This window comes from Ochotona princeps, chromosome 11 (genome assembly GCF_030435755.1).
Source record: "Ochotona princeps isolate mOchPri1 chromosome 11, mOchPri1.hap1, whole genome shotgun sequence".
Taxonomy (NCBI): Eukaryota; Metazoa; Chordata; class Mammalia; order Lagomorpha; family Ochotonidae; genus Ochotona; species Ochotona princeps.
The window spans coordinates 42,999,191-43,018,278 of NC_080842.1; the positions used below are offsets into that span (position 1 = coordinate 42,999,191).

The 19,088-nt window shown below is 42.2% G+C and overlaps 1 protein-coding gene across 6 annotated transcripts in view; it reads right to left on the reverse strand.

Moving 5' to 3' along the window:
- Window positions 1-3,366: 3,366 nt before the first annotated feature.
- SPATA18 (spermatogenesis associated 18) overlaps window positions 3,367-19,088 on the reverse strand; it is a 28,268-nt gene continuing 12,546 nt past the window's right edge. For 2 of the 6 annotated variants that reach the window (XM_058670101.1, XM_058670103.1), the window contains 10 exons: window positions 17,382-17,435; window positions 16,898-16,993; window positions 15,064-15,270; window positions 13,456-13,780; window positions 11,012-11,170; window positions 10,079-10,254; window positions 8,094-8,217; window positions 6,228-6,311; window positions 3,815-3,860; window positions 3,367-3,534 (listed from right to left, as the gene is read on the reverse strand). In XM_058670101.1, the coding sequence (XP_058526084.1) occupies window positions 3,527-3,534; window positions 3,815-3,860; window positions 6,228-6,311; window positions 8,094-8,217; window positions 10,079-10,254; window positions 11,012-11,170; window positions 13,456-13,780; window positions 15,064-15,270; window positions 16,898-16,993; window positions 17,382-17,435 (1,279 nt within the window). In that variant the 3' untranslated portion in view covers window positions 3,367-3,526. Of the gene's footprint in view, window positions 3,535-3,814; window positions 3,861-6,227; window positions 6,312-7,992; window positions 8,218-10,078; window positions 10,255-11,011; window positions 11,171-13,455; window positions 13,781-15,063; window positions 15,271-16,897; window positions 16,994-17,381; window positions 17,436-19,088 lie in introns of all 6 variants that reach the window. The other 4 variants (XM_058670102.1, XM_058670104.1, XR_009246296.1 and 1 more) reach the window with 3 other exon arrangements.

The following is a 19,088-nucleotide window of genomic DNA, read 5'->3' on the forward strand; positions in this document are numbered from 1 at the left end:
CTTTCCCTTGTGTACTTCACCATAATATTCATATCCTATTCCCTTTTACAGATTTTATACAAATATCTGCTTCATAAATTAATGTGCTTAAATCATCTTATTGGTATGTACTATTTTCTCTTATAAACTTGCTATACTCTGACTTCATATTTGAAGTGTCTCACTTTGGAATGCTTTTAAAATTATAAAACAAAAGGGCCCGGCGGCGTGGCCTAGCGGCTAAAGTCCTTGCCTTGAAAGCCCCGGGATCCCATATGGGTGCCGGTTCTAATCCCGGCAGCGCCACTTCCCATCCAGCTCCCTGCCTGTGGCCTGGGAAAGCAGTTGAGGACGGCCCAATGCATTGGGACACCGCACCCGCGTGGGAGACCCGGAGGGGGTTCCTGGTTCCCGGCTTCGGATCGGCGCGCATCGGCCCGTTGCGGCTTACTTGGGGAGTGAATCATCGGACGGAAGATCTTCCTCTCTGTCTCTCCTCCTCTGTGTATATCTGGCTGTAATAAATAATGAATAAATCTTTAAAAAAAATTATAAAACAAAAACTGTAGAATTTTACAAAGAGACCCCATTTCCCCCACACCCAGCATCCCTTATTATTAACGTGTTAAACCCCACATATTTGTAGCAACCTACAAATCACAGCCAACTTATCCTAACTTCTTATTACAAACTTCCTCTATGATTCCATTTCTTCCGTCAGATTGGCTCTTCACCACAGAATCACAAAAGGATGCAACTGGATATAACATTAAACTCATAGAAGGCAGCCCATGTCTGCCCCCAGCTTCATAGTAATGTTTTCTGTAACTCTTATTTGAAAATAGTCAGCAAGTATTCAGCAAGTGTGACTCAATAAATGAAAAACCAGTAGCAAAAGAACTGATGCTATGTAACATAAAGGAATAGAAGAGAATAGAATAGGGTTTTACTTTGACATAAAAAGTGCTGGAACGAGACTACAGAGTATATTCACTGAAGAGATTCCTTTGCTATAAAGTCGAAGACACACCTGGATTTGCAGTGAGGAACAACTGACAGAATGTTAAACGAAAATGCTAAAGCAACACTCAAAGCGTCACAAATGACAGCGAGCTGTGAACAGAATAAAATACAATTAACAACCAAGCTATAGCACAGAACTTTGCCTCTGGGTCAACCTCATACAGGATATATCCAATAGTTACTGAATTACTGGAAGGTCTCACAGGTCAGAAATGGGGGAAGGACATCACTGAACTTGACACTTTGGGAGGAAAGCATTTCCTTGCAAAGAACCAACAGTTACAAAAGCAATTTCTCTTGATTTTATTATTAGACGTTAAATCAGTAATACAGAGTTGAACATTTACCCAGTTAACAAAAGCTCTTCATTTTTCAAAGTCTCTAGGACTAAGACACAAACTCAGTTGAACAGAGCACAAGTCAGCCTCTTTTGGGGTCATGGGCTGTTTCCAAAACGTACTCTAGACTTTTCAGCTCTCCCTGTATAGTTCAAGTGCAAATTAGAAACTTGAGAAATGGCAAGTAGCCAGACAGGATATGGAGCAAATAAATGGAGCTTATGTGTGACCTTTTCCCAAATTAGGATATACATTTAGCCATTGGGGATGAAATCTGGTATGTAGGCATTCCAATATTTGGTGAGATTTTAGACATGATCTTTTTACATATAACACACACAACTCAGAGTAACTGTTACATAGTTTTAAAAACATGCTGAATTTCCCAGAAATGCAATTGCAAGACCAAAAATTGCCCATTGCTTCAGAAAGGTCTGGCCAGTGTTAATGCTGTGATCTTCTGTTGCCAATACAACAATCATTGATCTGCATTTGTAGTCAGTGATTCTACATGGAGTTATATTCTACATGGTTATATTAAGGATTTTGTTATTAAATGCATTTTTTTTAAAGAATCACTTTCCTTTTTTTCTGCTTTAATGTTATAATTATGGTATTCGCTGTTGAAATGATACATGCATATAGATTAACTTCAACTTTCGTTTCTGGAAATTCAGAGTATTTGAGTATAGGAAACAGCGAGCCCGTGCAGGATTAATAGAACCACCAATTTCATCCAACCTGCTCACTTTGCAATGAAACTGGGCTCAAGAGAGGTGAAGTAACTTATCAAGGCTACAAAGCCAACTAATGACCACACTGGGACTAGGAGTTATCTAGGCACCTAGCATGCTCCTTCCACTCCTTCCACCATTTTACGTGGCCTCAAATGGATGAAGATAAACATGACCAGAAGGAGAAAAATTAAACTCACACCTCTCAGTGTGAGTTGTCACCACTAGATTTGAAGGGCAGGGACCAAGTAGGTCCCCATCATCCTCCAATTCAGGCGCAGAATTTTTACAGAAGCTTGTTTGTTTTTTACCTGAAAGGCCTCAGGTGCTGATTTTGGCAATGCACTTTTTCAAACTGAGCCATGGCCAAGTCAGGGTTTCACTGCAAGAGGTCTCCAGAGGGATCAGAGACCCTTGTATGTAAGGCTTGTGTGTAAAGCTGGTTTGAAGGTGACAAACAAGGCAAGAACAGTGCTTGTCTCAGGAAAGCAGCACTTTGTATTCTTACCTAGAATGTGTACTTTTGAGTACATTTGAAAGTGAGCAAATCAAGGGATACATTATCAAGTTGTAGTCAATAAATGGGCCCCCTCTTGGGTTTTGGGATTTTGGTCAGATAGCACTTAGGAGGTCTGATCTGCAAACAAGTAGGCAAAATAGGTACAGGGCGTGTCCCTGACAACTTTGTATTTAACACCTGCATTACAACAGTATGAAACATTGCCAGAAAATAAACAGGAAATGATGAACCTTTGTCTAGAACCTGGCTTCTAATCAAATCACTGCCTCACAATAACGAAGAAGGAAAATTCTCTCAACCGAGTAGCTTCAACATTAAGTACTCAACTGAAGCAAATCAGGCACTCTCTAGAACAGCGAGGCAAGCTAACTAGTATGATTTTCTTTAGTTACCATCTTCTGCATTTAGACTTAACTCGCTGCTATCCACAGAACTTCTCCAGTCTTTTAGTAGGGCTAACATCCAAAGCTTAAAAGGAAATTTAAAAACCCAATATTGGTTTCACGGTAATAGCTGATGCCAACAATTATAACACTTTGGTCAAACTGGGAACTCATTTGTCCTTTCTCCTGGACTCAAACACTTTCCATGTTTGCTCACAGAGTTGCTTTCAAACAGCCTGGTTAGTTCAGCATAGAAATCCAGAACCTTCATAATGGATTTTGCTTCAAATGAATATGATCCTAAACACCTATGCAATCATTTTTATGAAATTAATGCAATTTGTATCTATAAAATATAAAATAAAATGCAATGTATCTACAGTTACAAATGTGCTAAGCCAAAACATTTAACTGTCTCTGTGGAGTGGTACACAGAGTTGCCTTTTCACATTAACGTAAGTGAGGACGGAGGCAGATAAGGCGGGTAGATGGAGACTGCAGATGTTGGTTGTGATGGTGGACTGTGACAAAGGAACACATCTGGTGGCTTTAAAACCCTAGGGATAAAGACACATAGCTCATTATTCTGGACCCTTCCTTAGATTTTCTTTTGAATATACCTAAAAGAAAGCAGGTGCTTGGGCTAGGCTTACAGCCATAAAACCTTACAAATGGAATATTCTCCTACAGATCTACTAAGGAATGACCAGCAAAGGGAGCCCGGGACTGCAAGGTGTGGGTATGGGGAAAGAATGCTTTTTCAAAAGCAAACATCCATTTGGGTGCACAGTGTGAAAACCACAAAAGAACTAGATCCATTGGAACCATCTCACTTACTTGGCAATGTACATCTTATTGGAGAAGGGCTCCGACTTCGAGATAACTGGAAAATACAAAAATGAGATGTGAATGGTAGAGCTCAAGGGGGTGAATCTTTCTGAAATGTTTTTTCCTAAAGTCTCAGAGGCACTCCAGAACTATGATTTTTTTTCCCCAAGGTTGACCACAGTGATATCATCAATGTCCGTTAGAGTAAATCGACACACAGTTTGTTTTGAATCATCTTATTGATAAAAGTTGGTGCAACGGCTTAGGAGCAGCCATATCGAATGAAGTGCTTTGTAGGAAACAATACTTAACCCTTAGAGCTATATCTCTGGTGAACACTTATCATAAATTATCCCAGGTGTCCAAAGTTCTGCCTTGTTAAGGTCCCCAGCAGCCAGAAAAGAGCCATTTTTTTTCAGATCTTGCTTGTACTTGCCCCACAGGCACTGTCATGTCAGTTAGAGCTCAGAAATGACCAGCTGCCGGGATCTCAAAAATTCCCAAACCAGGCCAACGAAAAACACTTCTCTTGGATTTTGCTTGTACTCAGTTTCACCGTGGGGTGAGAATGATGAAATGAGAAAGCTGGCTTACCCTTGAGAAAAAAATTGAAACTTGTTGGTCCTCTCTTAGCACAGAAGGAAAGAGAGGCAGAAGAGGCCCAGATAAGTGCAAGGACTGGCCAAGCGACACTGCCACAGACAAGCCTTCCCCTGAGAATCCTCACTCAGCGTGCCCCAGGGTTGAGCACATGGAGCCTAACACCACTCTTTCTTCCAATAGGCCATTCCTCTCAGAATGGCAAGAACTGTGACTTCCCTGGGATAATGTTCCCAACATTCTTTTTTATTTATCAGTTTACTAAATATACTGTCCTATTTGAAAATTGGGATCATTAAGCTATAATAATATCTCAAAGAGCAAAAAGACTGTTAAAGGCATGTCTTTCCTACTTTGTCAGTAATTCCCATGCCTTTTGCTCCACCTTAATATGCCTCTCCAATTCCCTGGCCCTAGAAATCCTACCCTTTCTCAAAGATTAAATCATATGCCAAGGCCCTTCCCACACTGTCAGACTCAAAAGGAACTTCTGGCTCCTATGCTGGCTACATAGCATTGTGTCACAAGGTGGACTTCATCGTTACTTACAGACTGGACCACATTCAGTTCATTGCTCTTCTCCTATACTGTCATTCACTCAGGAAAGAGAATCTCTTTTAGTCACTTTCTCGTCCTTCCCAAACCCAACCTCCTGCACTTACAGAAGGTGTGCTTGAGAAGCAGCACAATGACAGAGCCTACTGAACTCAGTAAGAATGGCTAGTCCTCCTAGCCCCAGGACTTTCTTGCTTATCTCAGGTTTTGTTTTGGTGAGGTCTTGCAACTTTATACAGCTGCGCTGCTGGAGACAATTCTGTAGAAGTTTAGGGTTGCCATACATGGCTCTCCTCCACCTCTCTCTCTTCAACCCAGATGAACAAATGTTTAAAGAATTTTCAGAAGAGGAACAATGGGTTGTTAGCCTATATAACACCTACATGTCTTAGTCTAGCCAAAAGGCATTGACTAAATATTGGTTTTGGAATAAGCAAATAGTGATGATTCATAATAGTCTGAGGGATGTTATTAGAATTAACACATACAGAAATTAATCTTATTTTTTTCCTACTATAAAGTTGGGAGAAATGAATTCCTGAAATGCACTTCATAAAGTTCAGACCATTTGAACAATTTCTCCAAATTTTCACAATAATTTCTACAGAAATCAGGGGCTTGTCCACACTGTATATTCAGAAGACTATCTGGGCCCAGTGCAATGGTTGTGATTAAATCCTTGCCTTGCCCATGCCAGCATTCCATATGGGTGCCAGATCGTGTCCCAACTACTCCACTTCCCAGCCAGGTCCATGCTTATGACCTGGAAAAGCAGTAGAGGATGGCCAAAAGTCTTGTAACTCCAGATATGGGAGACCTGGAAGTAGTTTCTGGCTCCTGGCTTTGGAATGGTTCAGCTCTAGCCATTGTGGCCACTTGGGGAGTGAACCAGCAGATGGAAGATCTTTCTCTCTGTCTTTCCTTCTCTCTGTGGATCTGTCTTTCCAATAAAATAGATAAGATAAATTTTTTAAAAGGACTATCTGATCTCTAATAGTGCATTCCATCCAAAGACAGAAATAAAATTATGAAATAAATTCTATTATTCTTTAAAGTAATTTGTGCAAAAACATCTCTATTTCTTTCATTCCAGTCTGATGAATTCCTTAGCCCACAGTAATTTGACCATCATTTGGTGGTTAATGTTATGGCAGCAGGTTCTTTTCTACTTATCAATTTATAATCACTTTGTTATAGGTGACTGTTAAAGCAAACAAAATATTGACCTCAGGATGTTTTGGATAAAAATGATTAGACAGCTATGTACCGTGCTTAGACCAATACGGCTGCGAGGACAGACTGGACTCAAACTCCTGCTTCGACACCGAGTTACAGACCGTACGGAATTCCACTGGAAAAAAAAGAGAGGGCAAGAAAAATGATCAGGGGTCTGGGGAAGCTCAGATAGCTTAAGGCAACAGGCAGATCCCACGGATGACCAGTTCTACTGATGAGATCATAACACTTGCCCATTCCTGATCAGCTTGTAAGCTCCCTTCAGTTCCTAGAACTGCCTAGTATCTGGCAATGACTTAGGGAACTTCACCCATACAATCTCTTCCCCAGTGAACTAAAGAATATTAGGTTCTTGGGCCTAGTGAAATTGATTCTATGAGTAAGCTGCTAAGAATTTGTGTTTGAGTTTTCAGGCACTGGAGAATGTAAGCTCTGTGTGGCAAGGGATTTTTGTGAGTTTTATTGATTGCAAAAAATTCCTCACCATTAGACACAGTGCTTGGGTCCTAAGTAATGACTACATAAATAGGTCTCACTGAATGAAATCAATGAAACGCCATTGTTGCCCATCTACTCTCAAAAACTCTATGAGTAAAATGAGATTTGCACAATGAGAGTTTCTTAATGGACAGTGATGGTTGTAAGGGCAAGAAAAATGTTGTGTGAGATCATTCACTATGCAGCACCTGTGATGGTCAGAGCCACAAAATCCAATACTAAGGGCTCCATAGGGCAGCAATTTTTATTATGATAGTATTCACTGGGGATTTTTAAACTGCAAAAATTCTCTGTTGCTGTTGTTGAAAAGGAAGGACTCGCCTTCCCTGTAAGTGTGCTGAGCTGCCACTCAGCAACTCCTCCATTCACCCGTTCTAGGGGAACAAGGACAGAAAGCAGCCAGAGTGGCTTTACTCCAGACTACGGGACTTCACTTCAGAATTGATTTAGCTCTTTCTAGGAAATGTAATCATAACAATGACACAATACAAACTACAGGGCCAGCATTGTGGAGTAGCAGGTAAAACTGCCTCTTGCAATGATGGCATCCCACAAGGGCACCAGTTGGAGTACTGGTTATTCTATTTTTTATTCTGCTTCTTGCTAATGAACCTGGGAAAGCAGCCACGTGCTTGGGCTCCTTCTTCTATGACCTGGAAGAAGCTTCCAGCTCCTGACTTCCTTCTGGCTCAGACCTGGCCATTGCGGTCATTTCGGAAGTGACCCAAAAGATGGAAGGTTCCTACCTCTCTCTCTCTTTGTAACCCTGCCTTTCAAATAAAATCAATCTTTAACAATAACAAAAGAGAAACTATATAGAATTTCCAAGCTCTCATTCCAATAAATTCCAGCCCCATCCCCCCAGGCACATCAACACACACACCCCCCCCTAGAATCCCACTTAAAGACAGCTTCACTGTTTAACATTTCTAAAGCATTCCATAAGTAATGTACGTAAGAAGCAACTTTCAAAGCTGATTGGCTTCTCTGTCTCCATCTTCTCCACCCTCTTTGCTCCCCGCCTCCCCCCTCCCTATACATCATTCCAAGGAGAGAAAAATGGCACAATCGGTTTCCCAAAATGGAGAATTGGCAGCAAAATTTTGACAAATGATTTCCTGATAGTAAGTCACTTCTCAATGCTTAGAATTACCAAAAGCCTGTATCCTACAAAGCCACCAGTGGCGTTATCACGAGCAGCAAATGATGCAGAATCATGGGAGAATCAAAGGGGGAGATACTATTGTTCCTCAGACCATCTCTTTCCCCTCCTTGGTATGAACTATTATCCAACCAACTTTTTATGAATTTCCTTTATAGAATCTCTGGGTTTATAAATGTTCTCGAACTTGTGAATCAAACACTTGGGTTGAATTGTCACTATGCAAGGCCAGCGTACAAAAGCCCCTCTCCTGGTGACAGCTTCTCCCTTCATGATGACACAGTCGTTCTCCATGAGTGCAGGCCACACGTGATACAAAACCAATGGAGCTGTGAAATCGGAGTCATAGCTGCGGCGGTACCTGGTGCAAAGAAGCAAGCAGTAAGAACGGAAGGGTAGGCCACTGCCATTATATAGCATGATGGGGTGGGGGGGACAGGAGACATCATTACATTACACCCAGACCTAGATGAACATGACTGTGGGCCTTCAGAATAGGAACCAGCGGTACTTAAGCCCCAGCATGGACATTGCGACCAAGGAATATCACTCCATTTTATTCTTATTTTCAGGATCACAAGAACTATAATTCAGGAAACATCTGGAGTCATAAATTACGGGAAGTCTGTAAGATTCCTACCAAATCTCGCACACTATCCCTCTGAACAAAATAAAGGAAACACAGGTGGATAATAAACAGGTGGATTGGAGACTGGCTCAATGATCATATCTAAAGAGGGATGAATAATGAGTCAATAGGAGTCTGAATGACGATGAGAGCTCCCTCTTAATGCAGTGATGTCAAGATGTTTATCGATAACTTGTTAAAAATGTAGAACATATGCTCAAAGGTGGGGGCAGTTAGCAAAAGAAAAAATTATAACAAATAACAGTACCAAAAAAACTCCAACACCTCAGTAGGTTGGAACAATAAGCCGGAGCTAATAACACAAACTGCAGTGTGGACACACATTAAGATCTTGAAGTTGAGTCTAAGAAGTATTTAGCTGCCCAAAATATGACTTAGTCAGAGTACAAGTAAGACCATAATAGATTTCAGTTGTACTTAAAATGAGTCAAGAGTGTCATAAAGCAGAAAGTAAGAAAGATAAGAAGAGAAAGAAAGGAGGGAAGAATGGAAAGAAAGAAGGAACTGGAATGGAAGGAAAAAGAAAGGAAGAAAGGAAAGAGGGAAAGTGAAACGGAGGAAGGGAGGGAGGAGGAAAAGAAGGAGGGAGGAGAGAGGAAAGAAAGAAGTAAAAGGCAGGCATTCAGCCTGGCAGTGAAGACACCAGTTCGGATGTCCCACACTGGAGAAGCTGGGCTTCATTCCCAGCTCAGTTTTGTTTTTGTGCTAATGCAGATCCTGGAGGCAGTGGTGATGGCTCAGGTAACTCAGTTGGATAAGCAAGAAGTCCAATGTCTGTAAATGTGCAGGCTACATAAACTAAAATAGGTGAGTGCTTCAGAGTGGCACTGTCTGTCATCCATAAGAGAAAGCAGTAAAGGCAGGTGGATTAATATCTTCTGTTAGGTAACCAACAGGATCCATACATTATCCTAACATCTAGCTCTTCCATGAGTAGATGCATGCTGACAGCAGTTAGCAGGGAGAAACCAGAAACATTAACAAGAAAATTTGATGCATTACACTGACCCAGAAAGCCCATCATTGTACTTTATCATCAAGTGTGCAGGGATGCTAGGCAGCCTCCAGCCCATAATTCTATGACCCGAACAGAGACCCAGACTAATACTTCCTGAGTATTAGGAATGCATAACACCCCAAGATCCTTCTGAAAACCTTCAGTGTCTCTCCCTCTTTCAAGAAGTACCCTCTTTTCCTGCCCTCTTCTGGGAGATGCCTTTTCTTTCCACACTCACCTAGTCACTTTCACAAATAAAGCTTCTCTATCTTAAAAAAATCAATTTAATGTGATACACATTTGTATTTACATATGACATTTCTTTATATAAAAAAGGTTTCGAGCAGTTTGGGGGTACTCATTAGTTCTTCCCAAAGACGATGTGCTCAATGGCAAATGGCACTAGGAGAGGGCTCTGCCATGTAATGGAGGGAAGCACACTGCAGGGCCTAGCAAGCACATGACATCTATTGCTCTCCCCACTCAGAGCTCCCTTCCATAAGCAATGCCCAGAGAATGGAGACAAGACTGTGCACTAATAAGGCATCCCTTAGTGTCTTCTCCAGTATTTCTTACTTGCAATCATTAAAAATCTCTCCATCTGCCCCAAATGCAATATCCAGAGGTGGTTCTAAGGATTGCATGGCAAAAGCGATGCAGCATATCTCCTGGATGAAGTCGCTGAGGAGGCAGAAGTCTACCTCAGGAGGGAACGAAATCTTGGGGTTGACATTCATGGCTCGGATCACATCCTGAAAAACAAGGTATAGCATTGTCTTGTTACCAACTGTTGACAAGAGACTCCAGCACCCCAGGGATGTTCTGATTGATGGGGAGAAGGCACATGAGTGAACCCAAGCCCAACATGCTCAAAGGAGAAGGATGTTGCCACTCAATAGGAAAGGAGGAAAACACCAGAGCACCTACACTGGAGCCTAGGGACACCCCTCCAGAACATCCACGCAACAAAACCATCTGGGACCTTGTGTATCACTTTCTTACTTTGCTATTCTGGTTAAGTGTATATGGTGTTCCAAAACAGAACTCTGATGTGTTCATAGCCCATAAAAATTACCAAGAATGTGACAAGTATTGCCCTAAGCAAATGACCCACCTCCTTTCTCTCAACAATTCCACCGGGTAATGACCACAGCTGTTCCCATTTAAAAGTTAGCAAACAAAGGCACAGATAAATTAAGCAAATGTGTAAAGTCACACAGCAGGCATGTGGCAGGGTCAGGATGTGGTGCACATTTTCTCAAAGCCCTTGCTCTGAAGCACCATGGCATTCTGTCTCCCAGTTTAACTATAGAATAGAACTCCGAAGCTCAGAACATTTTTTTTTCCTGTTATAATGTCCAAGAAAGAGCCGACAATGACCAGCACCGCTAGGGAATCAGTTGCTTCTCCTTTCTTGCCTCCCATCACATAGAACAGTTCCTGAGTTCTCAACACCCAGAGGAGACACGAGCAGTGGGAGAAAGCCCTCCCAAGAGATCCCACACTCACGTTAACACTGCTTTGGGAGTCATAGAGATCAAGATGACAAATGATGTAGTCTGAGACGACATTCTCAAAGTCATTCGATGCTGCATAGGATGGGGTCAGTGATTTCCGCACACGGATCTTGAAATGTCTGAAGGCCATTTTAGCTACATGGAATGCCTCCTGCGTGTAAAAACACAGCACATTTGTTTGGTGGCAGGAGGTGGGGAAAGAGGTCCAATGCAAGGAATCAGAAAGAATAAAAAATTCAACAACATATTGGTCTCTTGACAACTGAATGAACTTGATCAAAAGTATTTTATTCTAGGAGAAAATACATTTTGAAAAATACATAAACACATCCAGTAGTGCTCCCTTCCCCACGGGTTCAGTTACCTATAGTCAATTGTGGCTCAACAATACTACTATAGTGCAATGATAAATTATGATTTTAAAACAGTGAGAGATCACATATAAAGAACTTTCTATTGCTTTCTAATGCTATTGTTGTTAATCTCTTGATGTGTCTCTTTTATAAATTATAATCTCTTTTATAAATTAAGCCTCATTGTTGGTATATATGTGTATACATGAAAACACATCATATGCATAGGGTTCAGTGATTTCAGGTGCTCACTGGAACAGCACCTTCACAAATAAGGAGAGACCGCTGGCTATGACAATTCACACTCACTGATTTCAAGATAACTCACCACTGCTCTGGTATTTCTGTGTGCAAGTGGTGGGACAGGGTAGAGATCCAAGAAAATAAATCCTCTGCTTGGAAGGCTTCTTATTTCATAAGAGGAACACATTTGTATTTTATAAATACATAACAAGTCAGGTATGCTTTCTGGCATATATTAACTCCAGAAACTTTCATTACATCCCTTTTATGCAACAGGCATTAGGAAAACTCAACTGTGCCTGAAAGAGCAGAGCTCTGATTTCAGGGTTCTAACCAGTTCAATCAATACTCAATGAAATAGAATAAGGACCTAGAAATGGTGAGCTGCTTTGCCTAAAGACCCAAGTGGGGTCCCGGCACAGTAGCCTAGCAGCTAAAGTCTTCATCTTGAAGTGCCAGGATCCCATATGGGCGCCGGTTCTAATCCCAGCAGCCCCGCTTCCCATCCAGCTTCTTGCTTGTACCCTTGGAAAGCAGTAGAGGACAGCCCAAAGCCTTGGGACCCTGTACCCATGTCGGAGACCCAGAAGAAGCTCCTGGTTCCTGGCTTCAGATGAGCTCAGCTCCGGCCGTTGTGATCATTTGGGGAGTGAATCAGCAGATGAAAGTTCTTCCTCTCTGTCTCTTCTCCTCTCTGTATATTTGACTTCCCAATAAAGATAAATAAATCTTTTTTTTTTTAAAGACCCAAGTTACAAATATTTTAGACCTGGCAGGCCACACTCAGTGTGTCATATACTCCTTTCTTTCCTTTTTTTTTTTTTTTAACTTTCTGAAAGTGCAAAAACCATTGTCAGTTCTTAGCCTTCAGAGAGTTTTTTCAACCAGAAATTCAGGTCAAGGTCTGGTATGGCTCATAGGTGGTTTGCTGATGACCCCTGAAGGAGATGAATGAACACAGGTCAGTAGTTTTGACATTTCTACTGTCCCCAGTAACGCTTTGATTGCACTCCAAGTATTGCAACATGGTACTTACAAATGCATTTGCTTTGTAAATCTGGATTATATTTGAGTACTTCCAAAAAAAATTGTTTTTTTTTTTTTTTCAATTTATATTAGAGAATGAAAGTGAGCTCTCACCTGCTGGTTTACTAACAAATGCCTACAGCTGCCAAAGCCAGGAGCTGGGAACTCAGCCCAAGGCTCAACGGAGGTGTCAGGGAGCCAACCAGCTGAGCTGTCAGTGCTGCCTCCGACATGATTGCAGGAACTAGAGTGGGAATCAAATTCAGGAGTCTTCACTGGTGGGCTAAACAACATCTCCTGGATTCTTAGGTTAGGTTGATGGTCTTAGTGATCACTCTTAAACGGAAGAGTTAACCCAACCACATCATGATTTTCTTTCCCCCAAGACTTGAAAGAAACCAAGTGATCATTCCTAGCAAAACAAACAAAAACGTCTCTCTCTGTGTGTGCGTGTGTGTATGTGTGTGTGCGCGCACACACACGAATGTGCCCATATAGGACAAAAGGTACAAAGCAATTTCAACTTCATGGACACCCACTGGAGACGGCCATCGGTTTACAGGTCCTTCTTCAACAAATGTCTGGTCGATGTAAGCAACGCGTGAACGAGTGCAGTGTTGTTGACTGTGAAGAATGAGTCATCGCCAAGTATTTGGGATAGAAGGAAAGAAGGGAAGCAAAGCAAAGTCGGGGGATCTGTGCTGCCCCCTTCCTTTGGAGACCTCCGGATCTCCCACCACACAGTTGTCCCCTCCATTGCCCCGCAGTGGGTCTGAAGCTCCAGGGACCAGCCGGGCTGCAGGTGCACACGTACCACGGTGGCGATGTAGATGATTCGCTGCACCATATCCGCTTTGTCGATGCAGCGCCGCAGCAAGCCTTGCGCGTCCAGGCGGGCCTGGGAATAGGCATCGCTGAAGCGAGAAAGGAGGGCAGCTTTGCGCGCCACGCTGGACAGCTTGGCTCGGTTCGGCGACGGGCTCCTGATTTTGGCGACTGCGGTGGAGGGACTGGCAGACCGGCTGCGACTCTGGCTGCGACTCTGGCTGCGACTCTGGCTGCGGCTCTGGCTGTGGCTCTGGCTGCGGCTCTGGCTGCGGCTGCGAGCGTCTGGGCTAGGAGACCGGCTCCTGTCCGATCTGTCGGTGAGCAAAAATCAGCCAGAAACCCGCTCCCTACCTCCCTGTGGTCTCTGGATTCGGGTTCTCCTCCCCGCAAAAATAGCAAAGAACCCTGAATTCCAACTGCAAACAAGAATAACTCCGTGGCTGCGGGGTCACTTAGGATTTATAAAGTACTTGCACTCATGCAGAACTTCCAGTAAGCCTTTTAACAGCTCTGGGAGACTGCTCACTTCACAGACGAGGAGTCAAGGTCAGAGAGGCTCATGGGCTCATCCTGGGGTAACTCAGCTAGCAAGATCCAGATGTATAGCAGAAACCAGCGTTTAGTATTGCTTACCCTGAGCTCATTGACCAACACTGCACACAAGCACATCCCTTGGGCTTTGTAGTTGGTGTAAAATGGAATAGACACAGACCGAACAAGGCAAAGCAGTTAGATGTTCTCATCCAGCTCCACCACATCACACCAGTAGGATCCCTGCAAACATCCCCCTCCTTGTGCCTTAGCTTTTACAAACATAACTATTGTCCTGTTTTGGGGTTTGGGGAGAAAGGGCCGGGACAACTAATGCATACAGAACCACTTGATAAAAGCTGCACTCTTTCACTAAAAAGTATACTGCTACCAAATATGCAAAATCTACTTGTATTACACCAAGTGCAAGTTATCAGACTAGCTGGTTCAAAGGAAAAGTTCCCCTCCACCCTCAACCCCACCCCCAAAAGGGAAATTTTAGCAGAGAAACTATGGAATCAAAGGCCAATGCAAAGCAGAGCAGTGCTGTGCTATAGAGGCAGTCAAGAGCAGGTTGGTTTGGGCAAACTTTCATTAACGCTGTTTGCCAATGCCCACAGTGCAGAGGCCCCTCACAGAAAGGCCAAACCAAGCACACTAGACAAGGGAAATAGCCTGCCATAAAACAGGCGGAGAGGGAACTCCATGGCCTCGAAGGAAAGGAGCTTCCTGCTATGGAACATTCTTTCCACATGGGCACCACTTGCTTTGCAGACTCCCATAAGCCTGTTTCAAATGAAAGAACCTCCCTTCTATTTCTCAGCCCACAATTAATAGGTGCCCAAGTACTGGCAACCCAGGAGGTGCCTTCTCTCTCCCTGGGAGAGTCCAGGTGAAGAAAAACAATCCCCTTATGACTCAAACTCCCCATGTTGTTGGGGTTTGGGGTGCTATTTTCCTGTGTCTTTTCCTTCCCAGTCCAGACTTTTGCCGTTAAGTTGGGGGAAAAAAGGCGGGGTAGAGGGAATGCTTAAATGAGATGATCTGTAAGAATTTGTCAGACCTTCCTTGGAGATTGGCTTTCTCAGCAGACAGCACAGCTATCTCATCCTTCAGGGTTCGGAGCTGTTTCTCATAATCAGAAATCACATCTGTGTCCTGCTCTTCTGGGCTCCGCCTGGAGGCCCGTGGTTCAGATTTCCGCTGTTCAGAGCGCCTGGGCTCTGCGCTCCTATGGCGGGCATCCTCCTGGGCTTGAAGAGATTTAAGCCTGAAGAGCAGAAAGACAGAGAGGGGAGGAGGGGGCAGGAGAGAGATGTCATAGAGAGAAGAAGAGGTGGTGGAGGAGGAGGAGGATGGAAAGGAGAGGAAGGGGGGTAAGAAAGAAGCAACAGTAACAATCACTGTAAGACTTCACAGTTGGAAGGCTATTTGCTATGCTATTACTACATGTGACGGAAACACAAACATGAACACATTAGCATGGAGGAGAAGTACCAGGGCCAGGGTGCCACTCCACATCTGCAGCCTGCATTGGAAAGGATACTCAGGATGATTCTCTAGTGAAAGCAGAATAGCCTTCGGGTCCTATAGTTGTTCCTCACTGTCCTGATACTAACTACACACAATTCCAAAAACTTATGCCCTTCAGATCCTAGTCTAGAAGCTAGCCTAAGACATCATCTCCCAGCCTCACCAACACTTCAATCCTCTCAGTAAATAGAATATGGAGGAAATGATGATGGAAATGGAACCACATCCACAAGACTAGCTGGAAGTGTGGACTATGAAAATGCTATAGCGCAGAAACAAACAAACTCTGCAAATGAGAGTGGCAGCCTCCTCCAGTTACAAAGAAGCATGTCCACTGTGTAGGCAGAAATCAAAGCCAATAGAAGAGAACGTGCTGTGATGAAAATAACAGTGATCTAAATAAACTGGAAAGGAAGGAGGTAGAATTAGGAAGGATATAAAGTAACTAAAAATTCACAGCACAGTTAAAAACTACATCAGAATTGGGCCAGAATAAAACCAAGGTGCCTAATAAATTAGTAAATGAAATAATCAATGAACCAAATAGAAAGAAACTAAACCAAGGTGCCTGAGTATTCCTGAAAAAAATCAGAACTGGAGTAGTGTATACATAATATGTGTAAAATATGCTTACCATTTGGTTTTTGGGGGGTGGGGGAATAAAATTACTATCAAGGAGTGTTTAAAAGGATCATTGTTTACTTCTTCCTTCTAGCAATTTAACTTTAGGGAATAAATTAAAATTTAAGATTTTCCCCCAAATTATCCCAAAGTTATTCTCAATGTTGAAAATTAGTATCTAAGTAAATATTCCATGTTTGATAAACAGCCAAGTAATAAAATACAATGAGTTTATTTAAAACTAAGTCTACAGGACAATTTTCTTACTGAAAATAGGAAAGCTACATTTTTTTTAAAAGCCCCTAGTTGTACACTTATGTACTTTATTGAATCTGAGTGAAGCTTGGAAAATTCATGGAAAAACTGTATTAAAAAAAACTACACAAGTTTCAAAAATATTTCGTGCCAGATGCACTGTTTATCTTTTAATTCCATTTCCTAAGAACTTTTTGTAGTACTCTCATTTTTTAAAATATGTTCTACTGAGAAGACTGTTGAATGGTAAAAGCAACTGACACCAGCATTAAGAGAGTTTTTAGATTTCTTTATACAATGTTGTACTTTCTATAGTACCTAGACACCATTGCTGCTGTAAGAAAAATACATGAAACAGTAATTGAGAATACTGTCTCTTCTTCTCTGTGAGCAGACTCTTTCAAATTGTAATAAAGCACCAAAAAAAAAAATCTAAGTTCAACAATTAATCAGCAGGCTGCAAAAACCCTGCCAAATTTTTTCCTTACTGCTTTTTTAGCTGATTTATTTCCTCCTCTGCAGCCAAAAGGGATATGGCCGATCTGTTCTTGCTTTCTTCAAGATTCCTTTCTGTTTCAGTCCGACTGTAAGAGAAATCCGTAACTGAAGGCAGAATTTTTTCAAAATTGGCAGTCCTTCTGAATTGGTTCTTTCGAGAATTTTTGGCATGTGACAGAAACTAAAGATAAATAAGATCAGATTGAAGGCCCCGACATTCAAATTGTATTGCAAATGTTATGGTGGAGTTGTATACCAAACCATGCTTTCATCCTTTGCTCAATGTCAAGCACATGTTATAGAGCTACTACCCCCTAAAAGACTATGAAATAATTATTAGTGTTAGAATGTAAGAGAACAAAGAAGTGTACTATATTCCTCTTTCTTGTCCTCCTAATCTCAGTGTGCTATTACACCAGATTCCTAGCCTGCCTTTGTCCAGAAACCCCTTTTTTTTTTACAATATACCAGTACCTATTCTCATTCATTGTACTGTAGAGCTGCTTTTGACTTCTTCTCACAGGTTTCCTAAACATTAAAAAAAGAAGAAGAAGAAAAATTAGTCACCCACCTGTAGAGAAAGTTCTCCACCCTTGACTACCAAGCATTTCATGTTGCCTGCCTCTGCAGTCCTCAATTTTCTGAGCAAAATTCCCTTTTTTTCTACATAGGTTGGCCATTGTTTGTTTCAAGGATGTTCCTCACTGCACATAAATTGTACTCAACCATACTCTTTCTTTGGGTCTATCTAAACTTCAGAACAAATGGACATGGAAAGGATGGCATGGACGAAAACCAACAGCCCCTAAGCATCGGGGGTCACTAAACGCTTCCTGACTTCTCTGAGCTTGCCTGCCTAGCAAATCCAGTTTTCCTCATCACTGCTGTCCTGAGGCCGGGAGGCAACACACCACCACCCCTCCTCTTCTTCTCTTTAGGTGAAAAAACAGTAGAAGGTAAAACACAGGCATCTTCACCTACAGACGGAGGCAGATTGAGAAGTCATGGGCTAACAATATCTCTGTCAATCTGTAGATTCCCAACCAACAGACACTGTGAATTCCACCCAGCCTTCCTCCTCCACCACTAAACACCACCCAGCGAGTGCTCTCACGCACCTGTCTGAAGCAAAGCTGTGCCCCTTCGCCCTCAGCTTCATCCACATGCATCTCATTGCATTCACAAGGGTTTAATTTTTTTTCTTTATTTTTGGCAATCTTTACATAGTTGATTAGGGCACAAAAGGTCAAGGGCTGCAGAAAAGTGGGTAAAACTATTGTTTCCACATTATTACTTTTTTTCTGTATCTGGGGTAAAGGGGGAGGGTTTTATTTGATTTGTTTCTGCCCCAAGCAGTTCAGACAGTGCCTGTCACATGGTAGACTTTTTTTTTTAATAAAAAGTAAATGCATGGATGAAGGAATAAAATCAAATGACTAAAGGCTAAAGGAAAACCGAAGTAGCAACAGTATCACAATATGACTACTGGAGGTTGAAAGCAACCGAGCTGGATTTAATTCAAATGTGAACACAATATGACTTTTAAGAAGGAAAACACCATGGAATACGAAAAAGGAAAGAAAACAGACTGAGAAAGGAAGGAAGGGGCCAACAGGAATAAGGAGGAAGTTTAACTTTTTTCCCAATACATGACATAAATGTGTGAGCACATGAGAAGCAAACACATGTGCCAATTTCACACGCCTGGATGCCATGCAGAGAGGAAAGTGAAGCACATTCATATGCCAAGAACTGTGCTTTTTAATCAGGCTAGCCCTTTATTTAAGTGTTTTGTTAAAAGCTTATTCATTCACTAAGCAGATCATTAAGAATTCATGGGGGCCACACGTGATGCTCGGTGCTGGTGATACAGCAACAACAACAACACAGGGACAGAGCATGCTTCCTTCCAGGCGTTCATGGGAATGGAGTAAAAAGACAAGCTTATTTTGACGCAAAAATTTGAAATCTATACATGAGTTTTTTTTTCATAACACATATTCTCCACTTTCCATGAGGCTCTTGAAGCCCCCTCCTACAAAATTCATACAGCAAATTCTTTGGAGCTTCCCGTCTAATTGGGGTGACATCATAAAGTTGCAAAAGCAAGTTCAGTTTTCAAAGTTCCCAATGGTGGCCAATGCCATTTTGAGCAAATTCTACTGCTGTGAAAGAGAATTA